At 41.7% G+C, this 18,420-nt stretch overlaps 1 protein-coding gene across 1 annotated transcript; it reads left to right on the top strand.

Annotated features, from left to right (window-relative positions):
* Positions 1 to 1,996: 1,996 nt before the first annotated feature.
* fah (fumarylacetoacetate hydrolase (fumarylacetoacetase)) lies at positions 1,997 to 16,973 on the top strand. Its single transcript, XM_041940751.1, has 14 exons — positions 1,997 to 2,122; positions 2,431 to 2,541; positions 2,962 to 3,083; positions 4,025 to 4,074; positions 5,009 to 5,099; positions 6,993 to 7,090; positions 7,864 to 7,916; positions 8,110 to 8,209; positions 12,498 to 12,628; positions 13,462 to 13,537; positions 14,131 to 14,177; positions 14,637 to 14,738; positions 15,319 to 15,436; positions 16,547 to 16,973. Exons 1-14 carry the CDS (start codon positions 2,042 to 2,044, stop codon positions 16,621 to 16,623), a joined length of 1,257 nt encoding a protein of 418 aa, XP_041796685.1. The 5' UTR covers positions 1,997 to 2,041; the 3' UTR covers positions 16,624 to 16,973.
* Positions 16,974 to 18,420: the final 1,447 nt, after the last annotated feature.

The following is an 18,420-nucleotide window of genomic DNA, read 5'->3' as shown; positions in this document are numbered from 1 at the left end:
ACTTAATCCCTCTTTTCACATCATGTCATGTGCCTTTTTGATATTGACAAATACTGCACTGCACTTTACCTCTTCTTATTTTTGTAAATCATGTTAAAGCTTTCAGTCTACAACTCTCTGCCAAGCTCGGATCGTTCCCTGGTTTACACATAGGAACAATTATGGATTCTTTCCAATAGCTTCTATAAGATGCAATATCTTATTAGATCTGATCCTGGATTTCTCTTTTTCCAGATGTTTTAACACAATATTTAATTCCTTCATTGAAAACATTATAATTGTTTTTCTGTATTCCTTTTCAACCTGCAGTGCTTCTGTGTTTCTTTTTCTTCTCTCCCTCTTTTTTCCTCATTATTAATATTTTCTGTACTCTGTGCTTCTTTGTTCTTATTATCTATTACCATGTTTACATCATCTATCATGATAAGATATCCACATTCTGTCTTTTTGATCATACCCCAGACTGCCTCTAATGGTGTATTTCTACCTAATGAATCACACTCTTTCCTCCAGTACTCTCTTTCAGTTCTTTATTATATTCCTCAGCACTGCTTGCTTCATTGTGTAATGAATCATAACTTAAAAAGTAAGAAAGTTTTTTAAAAAGATGAAAACACATTGTGTACTGTGTCGCACAACTCTTCTTCTTTCCTCCAGCTCCTCGGAGGTCTGATCCCTCGGCTGGGATCCACTGGATTTAACTTTATATAGTTAAAACTCTTCACCTCAACGAGCTGCGACTTACACATTGATGCATCGTTATTAACACTGTACTGATTATGTTACACAATAATGTTGTACATGATAACATAACAGTCACAGTGGACATATTTATGTGGAACAGGACTTTTTAAAGTTAGAATAGAATAGAATAGAATAGAATAGAATAGAATAGAATAGAATTTCTAATTTTAAACTTTTACTTGTAAAGGAGTATTTCACACAGTTTTTATCAGTGTCTTTCTTTAAGTAAAAGGATCTTAATACTTCCACCACTGTTCTTCTTCACCATCAGTAGGGAATCATGTACTTTACAGACACTGGATCCCCAGTTTGAACCTCAATCTGTTCTAATGCCAAACAACTGCAGAAAAGGCAGAATGGTCACCATTCAAATGTTTTTATTGAGTTTATTGGTCTCAACAAAGACAGTGGGGGAATCCTTGAGCCTTGAAAATGTTTGGTATGAGATTGGCCTAACATTAAGGAGTTCATTTCACTTGATCGTGTGCATTAGCTGTGTTTGAACATATTAAAACAAACCCCTGAATCCCATTTGAAAAATGTATCTTTATTATTTTGTCCATTTAGAAGTCCTTATATTTTTTAATTATAGCATATCATACATACCTCAGCTTTTATATTTCTGCTTCCCTAAAACTTTTGCTGGACTCCAACATCACTAATATTTGCAATGTTTTGAATTATGTTTTTTCTGTCTCTAAACTGCTGTTACATTAAAAGAATTGAATGTAATCAAACTTCTCTCAACAACAGATGAGGCTGATCAGTACCTATGTAACAGGGTCAATGGTACAGCAGTGTAACAGAGTCATACACCATATAATTTTAGTTATAATTACACAAATTCTGTAACTAGTTTTAAGTTGTTTTTGTGGGTCCCCCTCTATAAAATATGCCTCCCTCCTTCACCTCTCCCCTTTTGTTTCTGTACTTCGTGGGAGAGGGGCTCACGTATATTGATGATTGACCGGAGGATCTTTTTATTTCACTTTTATTGTCAGAAATAAATGGAGAGCACCTCCAAATGCATCCAGGTCTGGTTCTCTGCATAACACAACGCACACGACGATAATCCACCGGTTACACCTAGACTACATTTTTGCTTAGTCATGTAGCAGGCTGGTTTGCATTAACTCAGAGGTCTGGTTTGGGGTGGATACTATAGGCAGCTTGTCATTGGCTGTGCAGTGGGAGGCGGGCCTGTCCAAAGTCAAACATCTGGAAGTGCTTGTTGCTGCTGCTGCTCAGTCCCTCAGTAACTCAGTAAGGTTGAGTGGAATACCACTGCAAAGACAAGATGTCCTTCATAAAAGTAGATGCAACGTCTGATTTCTCCTTCCACAACCTCCCTTATGGGATATTCTCCACACCTGATAATGTAAGTGCAATTTCAGTATTTCTGTTTGAAAAGAGCTAACTTTTCACTGACACATGCACTGGAGGGTTGTCAAGTCAGACACACTGACGACTTCTGGTTATAATTTCCACAATAAAACCAATACGTAGATGTAGTCTATGGATTTGGTCTTTGGTAAAATCTTGCACTTTGGTAAAAATCTTGAGGCTTGCTGGATGAAACACTGAAGACTTGAAAGAATATATTTAGAACCACTTGATTGATGCAGGATGGTGGAAGTGTGCTGTGGATGATCTGTCATGACATCAGAGCGTGTTTTATTCCCTAAGACCAAACATCGCATTGGCGTTGCCATTGGAGACCAGATACTGGACCTCAGTGTGATAAAGTCTTTGTTTCGAGGGCCTGTGATTTCCAGTCATCAGGATGTCTTTGACCAGGTAAGTTTAATCACTGCTAGCAGTCAGGGACGAGGCGCCACTGGCATGACTCAGGTGTGCTGTGTAACAGTCATTCATTTGACAAGCATCAAACTGACATATGAACAAAATGTACTGAAAGTACCAAAAATAAAGGTTGCTCGTAATACAGAATCTTACAGCAAGTATTTTAAATATTATTAGATTAGATTATGATCGCTAATGAATGAATGTGCATGTATCACTTAAAGTTGTGTGTGATCAAGCAAGTAACTCATTGAAACTATTTTATAATGTAACTTGAGCTGTCAAATATTATTTGTCTCTTTGTTTTTTGTCTTTGATTATAAACTCTGATGCAAGTTTTTTAAACTGTATGTGCTGCATGACTGTACGATAGAGAGATGCTTTTTCTAATTCTTACCTGTGTCTCCCTACAAGCCTACACTGAATGCCTTCATGGCTCTTGGGTATGACGCCTGGAGGGAGGCCAGGAGGACCTTGCAGGTGTTGCTGTCAGCCAATGAGAGCACACTGAGAGACGACATCAGCCTTCGGAGCAGGTCAGTCTGTGGAGGGTACACAGGCTGACATGGTCTTCATCAGGCTCCTGTCTCCTGTGGTTATGTTCTGGTCACAGCACAGACAGTGAGGTCACAGCAGGTCATTTTCATCAGCTGGTGAAGACAAACCACCTTCTGTGACCTCACCGAGGGGCATGTGATCAGTAATATTCACTAAGGTCAACAATATATAAAATAATCACACAGCAAGAAATGAATTAGATGAAAAAAGAAAGTGTTTGGATTACTATTCCAACTGTTGCAGACACTTTCGCCTGAGAGAATACGTCAGTCATCATACTGTCCAGTCTGTAGGAAACCAAAGCAACAGAAAGAAAATCAAGATTTGAAATTTGTGTCCTTTTTGTCTAATGATCAACAAACTAGCAGAAACGAAAGGCTGGAAAAATAAAGGCTCTTTTTGCTGCTGAAGTAGATTTAAAACCTGCAATTAGTGTGAATAAATACGAAATGTGGAATTTCTAAATGACTGTAAGCTAATAAACAGTCTGCAGAGGATTTGTTCAAATAAAGACGCTCAGGGTCAATAGTAAGTCAGGGTTATCAGTGTAAAAAATCAAATACCATCTCTGTGGTTATTAGAAGCTCTGTGTTAAACACAAAGTGGAGACTCGGTTGTGCAAAGGAGCATTTCCTTAATGTCATAATTACTGTGCTAAAAGTGATTTTGCTGATGTATAAAACTGTTTCTGTTGCTGTGCATTTCCTGTCACTGAATTTCAAAAGAAAGTTTTGTACTGTGTATTGCCCTCTGAACCACACAAAATAAATGTTTTAGACACAAAGTGACGGGAAATCATTTCTATTGTGGAAACCCAGCCTTATATTTTAAATCTCCAAAACGCTTCTATCTTTATCTATTTGCTGGCCAATCCCTTCTTGAGACAGCTTATTTTATCTTTTTGTCCTCGTCTCTGCAGAGCATTTGTCCATCAGAGCGCAGCCACCATGCACCTTCCTGCAGACATCGGTGAGCCTCTCAAAGATCCCTGTTCTCATCAAAGGCAATTCCCTCGGCAGACCACAGGGTTGCATCCACCCAGAGATGTGACCTTCCCCTTGACATCATCTCAAAAGTGGATGTCCCGTCACACTTCCTGAATAATGCATTTGTTTGAGTTAATGGGGTTTTTCATTTCAAGACTTGTCTCCCCCTTTGACATCCAGAGATTGTTTAATGCGGCTGTATTACATGTCACTCTGTGTTAATGTCAACATCTGCCAAGGGTGTCAGTTCTGCCAGGACATTCTGCCAGTTCTCTTTGATAGCTTTGAATTACAATTCAGCTCTCAACAATCTTTCTAAACAGTACAAAAATGAAAATATGTCATAAATTGTTATCATGCGCTCACAGAAAAAAGTCCCCAAAGTGCTTTGGCTGTTGATAGAATGAACAAAAGGCCACTTTAGCTGCGCTGGGTTTTGCCTGCACACCAGGCAGAGGAAATCATTCCTTTGTAGACCTAAACACAAACTGTTGACACAAAGGTGGAAGAATGTTAAATTCTACAATCTCGTCATATTCTGTGGAAGGAAAAACAGACCCAGACAGACGAAGACTAAAGTAGGAAGAAAGGGGTGTCCATATATTTTTGGCCATGTGATGTAACTTATCCATCATTTTCAGGCCTTCACTATCAGCGAAACACATTTTAATGACAGTGACAGTTTTATACTGATTTGTTTGTTTGCTTAGTAGATACTAATGCATGGGATATCGTTAAGTGGCTTTTAGGCACAGCTGCACCAGGGGGCGCTGTTTCACTACATATTACATTTCCACTACTGAAGACTTGGTTCATTCAATCAGGTTTGTGCCTCACTAATAAAAGACGGGTAGAGGCAATAGATGTGAATATTTCAACCTATTCGTTTTATAAACGCTCCTCTCTGTTTTTCACAGGTGATTACACCGACTTCTACTCCTCCAGAGATCACGCCAGCAACGTTGGCACCATGTTCCGGGGGAAAGAGAATGCCCTGATGCCAAACTGGTACACTATCACTCAAACCAGCAGTAGACACTAATGCTTGCTGATAGAATGAACAAAAGGCTTACTCAGAGGCCTTGATGCGTTCCCTGTGTTGGGGCAGATATTGAGAGAGAGCTTGAAACAAATTGTTCAAGGCTCTCTGCAAACAGTGATATGTGGAGGGACACTACAAGGTTTCTCTAATTGATTTGGGCCTCAGAGCGTCAGTGTGCATTTAAACACTGCAGCAGGGCTCTGGGAGCATCCCTGCAGCACGCCTCCGTCACACTGCACAGACAGCCTTCATTTATTCTCAGGCCCTCGTGGGAGGAATGCTAAGGCGGCCTGGGGCAACTCTGTCTCCCACTGAGTCTGACACGCCGCTCTCTGGTTAAGCAGGTGATTGGCAGGCTGCCCTCCCCACCGGTCACAGTTCCTCTTCATGTCTAATTTCAGGGATCAGAGCAGGTTTTAGCAACAGTTCTTTGATGATGATGAACCACATTTTGTGAATTACAGATAAGGAGACCCTATACAGTATATTGGGTTACAGTGTCCTCACTTAATTCTTTTTTTTTTTTCAAAATTAAGACCCAATCTGAAAAACATGGGAAACCAAACCCAGTGTGCGTAAAATAATTAAAAAATAAAATAAAATAAAATAAAATAAAGGTTGTATCCAAGAGGGTCCTGAGGACAGCTTTACACAGCATCCCAATGTTTTTGGCATCAGGGTGGTACAGTATATATACAGTTACTTATATACACATAGCCTGATACCTATACATGTTCTATACCCCCAGAAGTACAGCATGTACAGTGTGTGCCATGTTCCATGACACTGATATTAATGTATGGCTGAGTGTGGAGGATGAGCTGAGGAGTCTCACAGCCTGAGGAAAGAAACTGTTCTGTGGTCTGCTGGTACAGCAGCAGATACTTCTGTATAGCTTGTCAGTCGGCAGCAGGTGAACAGACCAGTGATGTTCTGGGTGGTTTTAATTACCCGCTGCAAAGCAGCCCTCCTGCCCTGGGCCATGCACATCCCAAGCCAGTTTGTACTGTTTCCAGTCAGGATGCTTTTTATTGCTCCGCTGTAGAAGTTGACAAGAACTTGGCACAGGAATTTAGCCTTCTTTAGTTTCTTCAAGAAACACAGTCACTTGTGAACTTTCTTTACCTTGGTGAAGATGTGTGATGACACGACAGATTCTCTGTGATGCTGATTCACAGACACCAAAAACTGTTCACTTGCTCCACCTCAGCTCTACTGGTGTAGACACGAGTGTGTGTCTTTATCTCCTTTCATTTAGAGTCATTCATCAGCTCCTTGGTTTGGTGGCATTCAGCAACAGGTTGTGCACCAACTTGTAAACTTAGAAGCTAAATTCATGAAAGCTGTTTGGTGATGTTGGAGCTGTGTGCACCTCTTCCGTCTAAAGCCATGCAAACCGAGGCTTTCGTGCTCTTATCATTGTATTATATGCACTGGAGACAACGTTTGAGCAGCAAGCATCACTAATGTAATTCCCGTTGCTGAATTAGCCTGAGCCTTATTCCATTTTAGTTTCCAGAAGAAGGCCGGGTAGTGGAACAGCCTTAAGTCAAGCTGGGTTATCTTAACTCTAATCACAGCTTGTTCCCGCTGTTCTTGGGGTGGTAACACTGTTTGCTGTGATGTTTTGCTGGGTAGTGGTCGGAACATGTTGGAGGCAGGGATCATCTCAAGGTCCACTGCATTTTATTCATCACCACATCACCATACTAAGCCTTAAAAAATAAAAATATCATCACTGTCCAGTGAAATCCCACTCCTTTAATAGTCCGACAGTGATCAAGGTCCAGTGTCCCACAAACTGAACTTTGTTTTCCCGCTGTGGTCACTGTCACTAACTTAGCTATTGTGTTGTGCAGGTTGAGGCTTCCAGTGGGATACCATGGCAGAGCATCTTCAGTGGTTGTTTCTGGGACCCCCCTTCACCGCCCCTCAGGCCAGATGAGACCCGACCAGAGTAAGATTGTATTCACCACTTGGCTCTATTATTATAATTTATTTCTAAAGCTTTGCCACTTTAAAAGATGCCATATCTTTATATTTATGATGATAAAGATGCTCTGATAAACTCATTGTACACACCCTGCCCAGCACCAAACAATACCCAGACAAGTCAACAACAGGTGATCATAGTGGAGCATTTAGCAGCTTCAGAGCCACACATTTTGTTGTTGTTGGAGTTTGTGGAGACAAAAGACAGAGCTGAGTGCAAAACATGACAAACATGACTCTGAACAAAAGATAATGTTGCTCTGTGTCTGCTGGTGTGAATTAGCAACTGTTTGCTAACATGTTAACAGAAAAATACTAAAGCCCTGTCTTTAAGAGGTTCCCTATGTCAAAATATAATTTGCAGACCTTTATTCTTTTGGTTTGGTGTGTGTGTGCTTTATTTGTATTTGCTCATGTAACTACATAGCAACCTGGAGTCAGGTTCCAGCAGCCCAGCAGGGCTGTCAAATAGGTTTGTCTGCCCATGGTTATAATACTGTGCATCACTGATTTTTTTACTGGCTGCCCTGAAGTGGCCAAAAAATCAGATAAATCACCTTTAGCCTCTAAATTTAATAATTAATGATATGTAAGCCAGATTTTTTCCCCAAAATGTGAAGTGAATCCCCACAGTGTCACTATTTGAACACATTTTTTTCCTCGGTGTGAATAATAAGTGCACGGAGTTGAATCTCTTATAGCTGGTGATAACCATGTTTGCCTTCTCCTTTCTCTTAGCGAAACCCCCGGTGTTTGGCCCATCTAAGCAGATGGACATTGAGCTGGAGATGGTGATTACAGTCTTTACTTAATCTGTAATGTTTGAATAGATGTTGAAACAACTTCATTTCAACATCTGAGTTCCCTGAGAGAAAGGTCTGAGTTGCCCCTCTCTGTTGCCCTTTGTTAATCTCTGTGACATTCAGTGTTACACAATAGTCCCAGTATTTCACTGCTGTTATATTTCTTCTTTACTCTGATTAGGCCTTCTTTGTTGGGGCAGGGACTCGACTTGGGGAGCCCATTCCTATCAAGAAAGCCCATGAACACATCTTTGGCATGGTACTCATGAATGACTGGAGTGGTAAGAGCCTCTGCACAACACATCACACCAATGTCATCCTTTGCACGTGCCTGTGGATGTTTTTTCCTGGCCAGCCTGGGATTATGTGATATGCTTTTCCAGTCATGTGAATTATCATGAAACTAACCCAAATGTCCTGGAAGGCAGGTATTTATTGTAAGATGCAGAACCAGCGTTCATATCAGTAAATTTTCTGTGACTGCTCTGATGTTTGAGCTGGTTCTGTAGTGAAGCTGAAGGTACGCTGCCAAATCAACGGCACTAATTAGCAGTGACGTTTCACTTAGAAGCACACTTGTTCCTTAATTTAGCTCTGCATTATACATGTTGATGCAGTCACTGCAGATTTAGGCTGATGGAAATGGTTTTAGATGAAATGGTAGAGACAGTCCTCATCAAAACATGAGTGGGAATGTGCATTATTGATTTAGCTGGAAATCTCTAGAGAGGACACGCATGGTGCCATTGCTCTCTGACTGTCTCTAACATTTCTGTCTTAGTCCTGCCTCAGTAATCATACCGTAGCCTGCCAAACAGTTGCCCCAATCTGTGCCAGCAGAAGTAAATCAAAACCAGCCCTACAACAAAATACGAAATATATATCTTAATTTGTGTTGTTAAAGGGTCAGCCTGTCACCATGTGTCCTGTCCTTTGATACCAAGCACCATGATGATGTCCTCTGACATTGAGCTGCAAAAGGTGTGAAAACAGTGTTGAACATGAGGCGGCTGAAAGCAGTTTGCTCACTGAAGCCGAGTTACAGCCACAGTCCTTGTACACAGCCCGCCCTGCTCTTCCGGTTGAGTTATATATGTATTGCGTGCATTTTCCTGCATATGTCAGAAGTCATGCCATGGCCCTTAAATAGACACGCAGTAAAGCTCACACGTCCCTATTTAACTAGATATAGTCTTAGGACTCATAGTGGAGGACATATTGATTGAGAACTGTCAGAGCTGTCTGTGGTGAGTTAATAAATCTGGTGATACATTAATATTATTTCATTTATTATTCTGACTTAGACATTCTCAGAAAACCTCGCCCTGGATCCACCTGCGAACTTCATGAGCAGCCGAGGTGTTGTGTGACATCACATGTGGACTGATTTGATTGTGACCAGAAACAAAATGTTCCTTTAAGATCTGCTCAGAGTAGACTGGATTTGCATTAGATTTTTTTTTTTTAGAGTTAATGGATCTGCAAAACAAATGTGAAAATACTTATTTCCAACATAATTCAAAGTTAAAAGACAGACACAAAACTAAAACACAAATTAAACAACCAAAATTAGTACAAACACTAAACCAAAAAATGAATGTCCACTTCAGAACACCTAAATACAACTAAAAGAAATGGTAGGCTTTGGCAAAGCCTGTCAGCTCGCTCCATGAATAAGCCTGAAGTTCATATTTATTGAACTAAACTAAAAGTTACATTTTGAACTTAAGAGAATATACTGTTCATCAGTCAAAATGACATTATCTGAACCAATATGAATAATTCAGAATAAAGTAACTCTGGCCTACAGCTGGTGAAATTACTGTAATTCCATCTTCCATCCCCCCTGTTTTCACTGGTCCATGTCAGCCCAGCCTTCCTGTTGCTCCGTTCAATGTGGCAGCACTCTGTAATCCACTGTGTCCTGCCACAGCCTGACAGGCTGTGATTTAGGAGGTCATTTAGAGCGTACAGCGAGCGGCACTTCAACACAACTCGTTTTTATTTTCTTTTATTAGTCCTTTGGCGGAGGCCACATTAGCCCTGTGTGGAGACAGCACAGCAGCAGCTCTTACTGCTTTATGGCCCACAACACAGTGTGAGAAGGCATACAACAGTCACATTCTTATTAAGGATTGAGTCTAAACTTCAGCTCCTATATGATGCCACTGCATATACCTACAGTACACACAGAATAATGTATGGAGCACAGCAGGTGACCTCACGTATACTGTACATGAGTTTTTAGTTAGAAATGACATATTCTTCCTCTTACAAAGGATGACTTCAATTCATAAGCAATAAAACACAACACTTGATAGCTCCTGAAACTTTTAACATTTTCCTTGTGTCATGGCTGCTTCTTTTCTTGTGCCTGTCTTAGTGACGGTATGACAGTGTTAGTCACTTGATCTGTAATTCCAACTGTGAACACTAGTTCAAGGCCCCCTCACAACCCGTCACTGTTCTTGAGAGCTCGCTTTGGGTCCCGTTCCTCTCACTGTCAGAAAGGTTGCCGAATGAGCTGTGTCCACATGGTCTCACTTTGAACTTTTTAACACTTCAAATTCTACCAAAACTCTAAACAGAAATGAATGCGCCATTAAAAGTCATTAAGGCATGTCTTCAGGTGTGTGACTGGAGAACTGTGATTTGTTTATTCACCGTAACTATACTCAGTGAAACCTTTTTTATTTTTTTAAATATGGGCTGAAAAGCAACATTTAGTATCTCACAGCTGAGGTTCCTTTTTATTTCTTCTATGTAGCTGAAGTGGTAATTACAGGATAACCATAAATGCTGCTCTAGAATAGAAGAGACAGTAATCAGTAATGTAAGTTACACAACAACAGCTATGTAAAGTTTGCTTAAATAAGCTAACATTAGCCACTGTAAGCCATTGGTCGTATGGGGCTGTTGCCGAACCCCCCCCCCGAGTGAACTGACTTCAGTGTGTGCATTTGAAATGCTCTCCTACACACTATGCAGCACATTCTCCAGACTGAATGTATCAAGGCCAGCCAATCACACGGCTGCATGGATGCTTCTGTGCAGCAGAACCCAGCTGTTTGTTTTTTTCTCTCCACACCACAGTGCGAGAGATTTTTCAGTTTGTGACATTTCTGCTGAATGTGCAGCTTGAAAGCGAACTGACACTGCTTTCATTTTACACTCGCCGAAGCCCTCAGGAGATGAGTCTGTGCAGAGTCCACCGCTGGCTCTCTATGAATATCTGCCATCCAAAATTTCTACCATAGATCTGCACCCACAGTTTAATGCCTTCTTCGTCTTCCCGTCTGTTCTCAGTGGTGCTGGGGTTTAATTGAAAAGTAATTTCTTCAAGGCTCACAGCGGGCGAGGCGAATGAACCGTGTGTGAGGAGATGAAGATGCTCAGAGCAGACTGGCATTAAAGCTCTCTCAGTGAAAGATTATCTCACTGTTGCTCCATTAGCTTCGCAGTGGAGGAGATCTGTGGCAGCACAAGGGTGGAGGGGGATTCATTACACTGCTGTGAGGCGTGTCCCAATTCCATAATGGGTACTAACGGCATACAATATGAACCAGAACTGCAACATAATACAGAGACATTATTCAGACACAAACAGGAAATGCACTGTGTACAGGCAGGCAATCAGCCCGAGTCTGCCGCCGTATGTACGAGTGTGACGGCGAGTAATCGATCAGTTCTCTCTTCTGCCGCCACACCGCTCACCTGAGAGCTACGCTGATACTGCTGCTGTTTGAACAACTCTACATTAAGTGGTTATTATCATCCCTCCCTGCTGTGCTGAGCTTGGTGCTTCCCTATGGAGCCTGATGCCTAAATACCACACATCAACACTGCACGATGCAGCCTCTACTCTCCAGTGCATCAATGCCACGCTGTAAAGATACTGTCATCTTGTTACCAGTGTGAACACACAACATCTGAGTCAGTATGTAGTGTGGAATCGTGGCACAGCTTCGGACTCCAGCCAGATGAAGTCATAAAACCACAAACATGTAGCTTGGAACGAACAAACCAACCTCAGAGGAGACCAGACTCAGTCTATCATCTTATCTAAACCTTTACATCCAAAAGCAAAAATAAAGCTGAATGTGACATGTTACTGCTGCAAACATGGTTCAGCTGTGTGCTGCCACACACGCTGTGTTTGCGTGTGCTCATAGTAGAAGATGAGGAAAATATTCTATTGGGTGCATTTGCTTTTGTGTTCACTTCTAAATAAGTGGCTTAGACTTTGATGAAGTAATTATTTACTCATTAATACAGCCTTAGATATAGCTGACAATACTTCCTTACTTCAATGCAGGACTTCTACTTGAAACAAAGCAATTTTACAATATTGTAGCATTGCTTTTGCTCTGTATACGTTGAGATTAGTGCCGATTAACAAGATAAAAGTCTTATGGAGGTGTTGCTTGCTCTCCTGGTAGTTTAGATCCCTTTTTTTCTGCAGTGCCAAACTTTTTGGACTCCCTGTCACTGTCTGACAGAAGCTATTTGCCATCACAGAACCATAACCTGTTAAAAAATGTATGTTGTCACTTGTGTGTTCATTCTCAGCCAGGGACATCCAGGCGTGGGAGTATGTTCCTCTGGGTCCTTTCTTGGGGAAGAACTTCGGGACAACCATATCACCTTGGGTCGTCCCCATGGAGGCGCTGTTACCCTTTGCAGAGCCCAACCCCGTCCAGGTTGGTACAAGGGTCACAACCTCCACCAGTAAAGAGAGGCATCCAGCAGTGACCCCAAACTCAAAGTTCAGTTCTGTACTGAGCCACCAGACCATGATGTGGGAACACTTCGAGTGACTGCCCACCAGACTGCTTACAGGCCTCACTTTATTTGCACTGGATTTTACAAACCAGTCACTGACCTAAGTCAATTTTACCTGAGAAAGATTTTCTGTGATCTGCTTGTTGTGAGTTGCGTCACACAGGCTGATATTTACATCATGAGAAAGAGCTTTAGAAATTGAACATTTTGATGTATGATATGCTGCAGAGATCATCACAGCACTGGCCTCAGACCAGTACACACAACTGGAGCTTGCTGTGAAAGTAATACACTGACAACAAAGTGAGAAGTGAGGCAAGTATGGATGAAAAAATAAACAAAAAGAAACATGAGAGGTGCTGGACTTTGTACCAAAATGTTGCGTCAAAATTCAAATTTGATGTCAAAGGGATTGAAATACATGCAGCAGTAGTAAGTGTGGCTCATTGCTACACACCCCTGCAGCTTGGTCTCATGCTGTGCAGTGGAAGCATTAGAGAGCAGAGCCTAGCCTGGCTAGCTGAGTCTTAGACCTGCACATGTCCATATGTCCACACATCTGAACTCATTCAGAACAACATGGTCTTTCCTCTGGGGCCACCCGTAGGACAAACATATAAATCTGACCACTGTTGAGGATTAAAGAATGGGAAAGCAGTTTTTCCTCTCTCCTCTCAGTCCTGGTGTTTGTAGTGAATATCAGACTCTCCTCTGTGTTTCCAGCTCATATCTCTCCCTCCTCTTCCTCCAGGATCCAGAGCCCCTCCCCTACCTGCAACACCATGATGCCTACACTTTCAACATCAACCTGTTTGTGTCACTAAAAGGTACTCACCCAATCACGGGGAATGGTTTCACCAAGTACTTCTACAGTTAAACACACACTTGCACGGCCAGACACACACACACTGCTTAGCAGCAAAAGTCCTGAGGTGATCCATGGTAGGCATGAAATTATTTCTCTCGCTCTCTCTCTCTGCGTGTGTGTGTGTGTGTGTGTGTGTGATTTCCTCCACGTCTCTCATGTTGCTTAATATTTTACCACCTATACTTTCCACTAACTCTTGGTCCTATGCCTCCCACACACACATTCAGTACTCGCAGAGTGTTGCACTGTGTAGAGACAGTGCAGTGCTGTTAGCAGGGACATGGATGAGAGTAAACTCTTGGAATAGAATCAACAGAAAAATGGAAATACTCAAGCAAACTACAAGTACCTCTAGACTGACCTTAAGTACAGTACTTGAGTAAATGTATGTAGTTATTTTCCACTCAGGCTGAATGGCATTAATATCATGGTGAACCAGGCATTAATCCAGCTTTTGCCTTCACCCACTGCTGTGTTTCAGGAGGACTGTAGTATGTTCTAAAGTGACCTTGTGTTTCAGTATAAGTGACTTTTTGCTGTTTGCTCTTCAAGGACAGGGCATGTCGGAGGCAGCAACCATCTGCAAGTCAAACTTCAAGGTAAGAGCCTTGTGTGCAGATCCACTCTAACACTCTGTGCTGCATGTACGGGCTTTTGGTATTATACAGGTCAGTTGGATTTTGTGATAATGGTCATCAGGTTTCTGTAAAGTGATGCAGTCATTGTGTCTAAAAATGAACCTCTGTTTAATCCGTCTGTCCGTGCAAGTACAACATTAAGTAACTTGAAACTCCCAAAGGCACAAGCTCGTGTTCTTCACGGTCCAAACTCAGAGATCTTCCATTTTTCTGTCAGTCACATGATGCAAACCAGCTAAATTCAGATGTTCACTTGTCAACTTAGTGACCAGTATTAGCCACGTCCAGTTCCTCGTATAGCTTCAGATGTTTGTGCAGCCCCCCTCTCAGTGCTGACCCACTGCATCCCTCATGGAAATGGTGAACCAGCATGAAGTCTTGCAGTCTGTCTCTCTCCACTCACCTTCTTCCATTTTCCAGCACATGTACTGGACCATGAAGCAGCAGCTCGCCCATCACACCGTCAACGGCTGCAATGTCAGACCAGGGGACCTGCTGGCTTCTGGCACCATCAGTGGACCTGTGAGTGCATGCTCAGAACATGATGAAGAGATGTTAGGATGTGGGTTTTTTTGAAACTGTGCATGTGTGTATGTCTTCTGGACATGGTACAGGGTTTCATGCTTACAGGGTTAATTTGAATATCCTTTATAATGTGAGGCAGAGCTTGAAAATATTGAGCCTCAGTGTGAAAAATAGAAAACTTGTTGGTGTAGCCTGGCTCAGACCAACCTGTTTGTGTCTCTCTTTCTTTCTTTTAAACATATATATTTAGGGGATGGCACATTTTATGTCCTTGCTTTTTATCTATGGTCATCTCTGTCTCTTTGAAGCCCTCTTAGCTTTCTCTCTCTCCTGTGAACACTTTGTAACCTCGACACCCTGTGGATCTGACCTGGTGACACAAAGAAAAGATTAGCTTTGTCTTCAATCAAAAAGACATCTGACACATTCAAAAAATGGTGGAATCCAAGAAAACATGTGCACACTGTAGCAACAATTTGAGCAGTTTCATGCTGGATTATGAAGAGAATGATCTACCTTTCTGTCTTGGCCGTGCTGAGTTGCATCTGTGTATAATGCATGTACTGTGTCCCACCAGGATCCAGAGAGTTTTGGCTCCATGCTGGAGCTGTCATGGAGGGGATCAAAGAGCATCGATCTGGGAGGCGGAGAAACTAGAACCTTCCTGAAGGACAGAGATGAAGTAACCATCACAGGTGAGAGTGAACCTTCAGCACAGCTGCCAGATGGTTGATAATTCATTACAAACACACAGAGTAGTTCTAGTTTCACTGACTTTAAGACCATCACCAAGCAGGTAGTGCAGCAACTCTTGATTTCATTATTCATCATGATGGAAATTCTTGGTGTATGATCTCCACCATGGGAATGAAATTATGGACTAAAAAGTGGGGAAGGAAAGAGTACTGCTGAAATATAAATATACTCTGAGTAAACATCAGTGTGTTACATTTTTGATTTTAAAAGCGGTGGAGGTTAAGACAAATGATATCTGATGATACACAGTATGATAAAACAAACAAACTGGAAAAAGCAACAAAATAAATTGATGATGTACACACTAGTGGAACAACATCACACCATCCCCGGCTGTGAACTGTATCACCAGGTCCGTATGCCCAAACAATAAATTCCTTTTCTATTGAAGGGCACTTTACAGCCTGCGCATACAACCGCTCATCAATTAGAAATACAACCGCCTCCTCAGTCCAGCCTGATTAGAATTAACCAGAAAAGAGGACAAAACTCAGTCGAATAAAACAAAATGAATAAATAAATAGGGCCATTGAGCTACGTAAATGAAATAGCCCTGCAGCCACTTCTTATAGATTCTGCAGCACGATAGAGATTCACAGAGGCAGACAACGTGAGGATATACAGACAGTTAAAACTCTAAAATGGCTGCAGCCCAAACACACACACACATTAAGGGAAAGAGAGAGCTGCACAGTGTTACACACCACGTGGCAAGCACACACACACACACACACACAAACACACAGAAGACATAGTAGTTGCTGATATTCTCTGGCGAGCACATCAGTAAGTCTTCTCATTCATTCTCAGTGTACAGTATAACCAGTCCACCCAGCAGTCCACTGGACCTGTCTTGTCCCACTCCTCAAATTATTTTTAGACATTTTGAGCTGTGACTGTTGAAAACAGCAGGATTTTTCCAATTCCAAACCCTGTCATTGTACTGCAGTGTTTTAGTTAAGGTTTGTAGTGTGTAAGACCAAGTCATTGGTTTTATGTCTTTTTAATTTATTATAATTACAGAATATCCCGTCTCTTCCTCTGTCTAGGTTACTGTCAAGGCGATGGATACAGGGTGGGCTTCGGACCCTGTATGGGAACCATCCTGCCTGCCCTGCAACACTGAAACACACTGTTTCATACTATTTATGTGGGCATAATTACCTGGAAGACACAAGCTTACACACCTACACGATCTCACCCCGCTTTGCCACGAATCAAGACGACTGCTGAGCCTCACATTCAGTCGACACAGCCTCAGAGGTCTGCAGAGTTTCTCAGTTCAGTGGCCTTGTTATTGAAATCCTCTGTAATATTCATCCAGCACAGAGATTCTCCCACATGACCACACAGTGTTACTGCTGCACCAGGATCAGTATTATCAATGTTTTATGTGTGTTGGATTTATAATGAAATCATCCATTTTTAATGTGATTGTGTTTGTGTCTTTTATTTTCCTGCCAACTGACTGTGGCCATCAGATGTCTGTGCTCTGTAATCACAGCTGCATCCAGAAATGCTTCCTGACATTACTCATTTAGTGTGTGTATCCAAAGCCTGATATCTCTCTGCTAGAGTCAATGAGCCACGCCATCGCACAGAAAATCAGAAATCACAAACAGGATTATAGCAAAGTAGGTTTTCACAAACAAGGAATTAATCATGTCTTGGTATATAACTGTACAAGTATACAAAGGGCAAAAACAAGTACTGCAAAAGTTAAGCAATCATAAATATAAAATAGAAATGTACAATAAAAATGTGTAAAATAGATACAGAATGTCCTTCAATGAAAAGAGTTGTACAGTTCTTAAAATTAAGAAATGGAACTTGCACAATGATGACTAAGGAATATGCAAACGTTCATAGTATAAACCAGGAGTGAGGAACCTTTTTCCTGTCAAGGAGCATTTCAATTTTTATAACATCTCTCTAGGGCCATATTACATTTTTGAACACATATATCACAGTCTCCTCAGCGATGGCTGGAGCTGCTTCTCTGTGGTGTCTGAAGTCGGTAGTGACGATGATGATGATGATGATGATGATGATGATGCTACTTGTAGCTAGTGTTCCAGGTTTGGGTCAGTCAGTCTTGAGCAGAAACAAGTCTTTGCATGAGTCCGTTTTGAAACGAGCTGCTTGGAGCAGCAGGCTGTCCCAGACAGAGATGCAAACTTCAGTGCATGTCTCCTCAGAATGTTAAAATCCTCAGGATGAACACAGTTTGCAGAAGTGAAGCAGAGGGAGGTTTGCTGTTGTTCAGCTTTGAGCTCGTCGTCACTCTGAAGCTCAATGATTTCATGCTGTTGGTTGTCACATGACACATCCGCTGGTCCCGCAATAAACAGCAAATCCGTCCAGTTCCTTTTGTTACTGTGCATGTCCTGAAACCTCTGTACCTGAAGGGGTTTTCACACTCTGCAGCATGTTCAGACGTCATAGCAGCTTTTGTTCTTGCAGAGTAGGAAAACGTAGCGTTTCATCTTTCCAGCTGCACCTGCCACAGCTTTAATTTCACTTCAATGATGTCACTGAGTTTCAATGTCAGGTTTTCCCTCATCTCCATGAATTATTCCAGACAGCTGTGTCCAGTTCTAGCAGCTCTGCAGGAGCCACAGGGATCTCCTTCACTCCCTCTAAATGAGGTTTCATCTTCTTAACTATTAGCTACAACCTGCCCACGTAGCACTGTGTCTGTCAGACGGTGGTCTTATGTTGGGCACCCAAACTCTGCTCTCGTTTTATTTTCAATGAACTGAAGTAGGGGACTGATTTAGCGAACAAAAAGGATAATAAAACAAAACAGTATTGTTTAAGTGGGCTTTGGGCTGAGCTCTACAGACAGGAGGTCAGAAAGTACTGAGAGTTGGACCAATGCACTATTGGTTTTTATCTTTTCGTGTGATTTATGATCAATAAG

Source organism: Chelmon rostratus, chromosome 1, assembly GCF_017976325.1.
Source record: "Chelmon rostratus isolate fCheRos1 chromosome 1, fCheRos1.pri, whole genome shotgun sequence".
NCBI classification, from domain to species: Eukaryota; Metazoa; Chordata; class Actinopteri; order Chaetodontiformes; family Chaetodontidae; genus Chelmon; species Chelmon rostratus.
This window is presented reverse-complemented; position numbering and strand designations above follow the sequence as displayed.

What these genes read in the sequence shown, in the direction of transcription:
- fah (XM_041940751.1), top strand. Translation starts at nt 2,042, where the DNA reads ATGTCCTTCATAAAAGTAGATGCAACGTCTGATTTCTCCTTCCACAAC. An exon ending in TATTCTCCACACCTGATAAT is followed by an intron (nt 2,123 to 2,430) that starts GTAAGTGCAATT and finishes TTATTCCCTAAG; the next exon opens with ACCAAACATCGCATTGGCGT. An exon ending in TGGACATTGAGCTGGAGATG is followed by an intron (nt 7,917 to 8,109) that starts GTGATTACAGTC and finishes TACTCTGATTAG; the next exon opens with GCCTTCTTTGTTGGGGCAGG.